The sequence below is a fragment of the Stegastes partitus genome, unplaced genomic scaffold (assembly GCF_000690725.1).
Source record: "Stegastes partitus isolate 25-593 unplaced genomic scaffold, Stegastes_partitus-1.0.2 Scaffold598, whole genome shotgun sequence".
NCBI classification, from domain to species: domain Eukaryota; kingdom Metazoa; phylum Chordata; class Actinopteri; family Pomacentridae; genus Stegastes; species Stegastes partitus.
The window spans coordinates 19,315-21,912 of record NW_007578329.1 but is presented as its reverse complement, the minus strand read 5'-3'; the positions used below and the strand labels follow the sequence as shown (position 1 = coordinate 21,912).

The 2,598-nt window shown below is 45.3% G+C and overlaps 1 protein-coding gene across 1 annotated transcript in view; it reads right to left on the bottom strand.

Moving 5' to 3' along the window:
- The window catches only part of tubb6 (tubulin, beta 6 class V), a 5,926-nt gene extending 3,328 nt beyond the window's left edge, over positions 1-2,598 (bottom strand). Inside the window, exons 1-3 of the mRNA XM_008289187.1 lie at positions 2,167-2,598; positions 435-543; positions 249-359 (exon numbers count right to left, since the gene is read on the bottom strand). Coding sequence (XP_008287409.1) covers positions 249-359; positions 435-543; positions 2,167-2,223 — 277 coding nt within the window. The 5' untranslated portion in view covers positions 2,224-2,598. The remainder of the gene's footprint in view (positions 1-248; positions 360-434; positions 544-2,166) is intronic.

Here is a 2,598-nt window from a genome sequence, read left to right as displayed (position 1 = left end):
TTTCTGTCCGTTTCTGTTTTTTTGTTTTGTTTTTAAGTAAATAGTCATTCAAATGTATTTATTCCTGCTGACAGAACACATCTCTGAGTTCTCTGTCCTTCTTCATGTTGTTCTGGTTCCACTGAGCTGCAGGACTTTATGCTGCAGACAAACATGAAGCTCGGTGAGGAAACAGGAGACAGGAGCAGACAAACAACTTGCTAACTCCGACTGAATCCCAAGCAAAGCAAAATCTAAACTCGTGTTACCAAAGATGAAGTTGTCTGGTCTGAAAAGTTGTCCGAAGGCTCCTGAGCGAACGCTGTCCATGGTTCCTGGTTCCAGGTCCACCAGCACGGCCCGGGGGACGTATTTGTGCGCTGCGCCGACAGAGGACAGTTGTTAGTGCGGCGTACCAACACTTCAAGCCAAACTCAGAGCGTGATTGTACCTACAGGAGGCTTCGTTGTAGTAGACGTTGACCCGGTCCAGCTGCAGAGCCGAGTCGCCCACGTAGTTCCCCGCCGGGTCGATACCGTGCTCATCGCTGATCACCTCCCAGAACTGAAGAAAGAAAGAAAGAAAGAAGAGAACATGTATGATGTGTTCATCGAATCACCACCATCTGGAAACGAGACCAAATCCTTCCCTCACGGAGCAGAACACTTCCTGTGTGGTCACTTTGTGTGTCTTTGTGGTCATTTTGTGTGTTTTTAGTCTTATTGTGTCCATCTGGACTCATTTGAGTTTCTTTTCGTCTCTTTTTGTTCCTTTTTTGGCCATTTTGTGTCTATTTGTCGTACTTTAGTCTCTTTGCAGTCACTTTGTGTCTCTTTGCAGTCACTTTGTGTCTCTTTGCAGTCATTTTGTGTCTCTTTGCAGTCACTTTGTGTCTCTTTGCAGTCATTTTGTGTCTCTTTGCAGTCACTTTGTGTCTCTTTGCAGTCATTTTGTGTGTCTTTTTGGGTCTTTTTGTGTTCCTCTGCAACTATCTTGTGTTTGCTTCCAGCTCTTTGTCGTCATTGCGTGTCTTGTTGAGGAGTTTCTCTCGTCTCTGTTCATGTTTCACTCTCTTCCCCGACAGAAACCCACACTGAAATAGTTGTGTGATTATTCAGAGTGTGTGTGTGTGTGTGTGTGTGTGTGTGTGTGTTCACCCAGATTCCTTGAATAGTGTGTCGGCTGCTCACAGAGGTCACTTCACTCCTCCTCACCACATTCACCGCTCTCACTACAGCTACACAACTGCCCTACCTCTGACCCACTACACTGCACCATGTGCTGCTTTGTGCTGACACACTTCACTTTGTGGTCACTTTATGTCCTTTTGTGTATCTCTGTGGTCACTTTGTGTCTTTTGTGCATGACTTTATTTTGCTTTGCAGTAATTTTGCACCTCTTTGTGATGGTTTTGTGTTTTTTTATTCCACTTTGTGGTCAGTTTGTGTCTCTTTGTGTCACCTTATTCGTCTTTATATTAGCTTTTGTGTCTGTTTGTCGTGTTTTTGTGTATCTTTCTGTCTTTCAGTGGTCAGATAGTGTTTCCTTGTAATTTTGCATTCCTTTGTGGTCTTTTTTCATCTCTTTATATCATTTTGCTGTCATTTTTTTTTGCGTTTGTGGTCGATTTGTGTCTTTTTTGTGTCCCTCTGAGGCCAGTTTGTGTTATTTTGGATCCATATGTGGTCATTTTGTGTCCCTTGTGTCTCTTTGTATGAAGTTTGTGTGTCTTTGTGGTCAATTTCAGTCATTTTGTGTTATTTTTTTGTCACTCTGCAGTCATTTTGTGTGTCTTTGTGACGGTTTCGTGTCTTTTTGTTTCAGTTTTGTGGCTCTTTGTGTCCCGTTTTGTCTCCTTGTCGTATGTGTCATTTATGGTCAGTTTATGTGTCACCTGCCGTCTCTGTGTGATCATCTTTCTTTCACTTTGTGTTTTTGTTTTGTCTCTGTGTTCATTTTGTAAATGAACGTTCATTTCCTGGTCTTGAACACCTGAAACCTTTTACAGGCCAAATATTCACACTTTTGCAGAATTTTCCTAAAAGTCAGACACATGTTTGGCTTTTAAATAAAGTTTTGTTTTCAAGGCTGAAACAGCAGAAGAAAGTTTCACCGCCTGGACACAGTTCACAGCCTCTAATCATAATAATAACAATCATAATAATAATGATAATAATGAGGGAGTACCTTCGTCCCGATCTGGTTCCCGCACTGACCCGCCTGGATGTGAACGATCTCCCGCATCCTGACCTCCGCTGTGTCCGTCCTCCTGCCGGTGCTGCTCGTTCGCGGTGTCCGTACCTCCGGTGCTGGATGCCGGTGCGCGTCTGTTCGGCGGGAGCGCGCCGCCTGCTCCTTGTCCTCTTGCCGAGCGCGTTCACGAGGCCACGCCCTGCCGGGAGGCCCCCAGTCAGCGTTGGCCTCCGTTACTGGGTTTGCTGGTCCCACGCCGGAGCCTCCTCACGGACTGCGTGAGTACCGACACGCCGCGGGACGCTGATGCGGACACACGGCGTGAAAAAGGTTAAAAACAAACGATAATGTCCCATAAATATAAAAACATTGAACTGGTCTCTGCAGCCCCAGTTCACCAGACATCACGTGCATGGATCAGCTTTT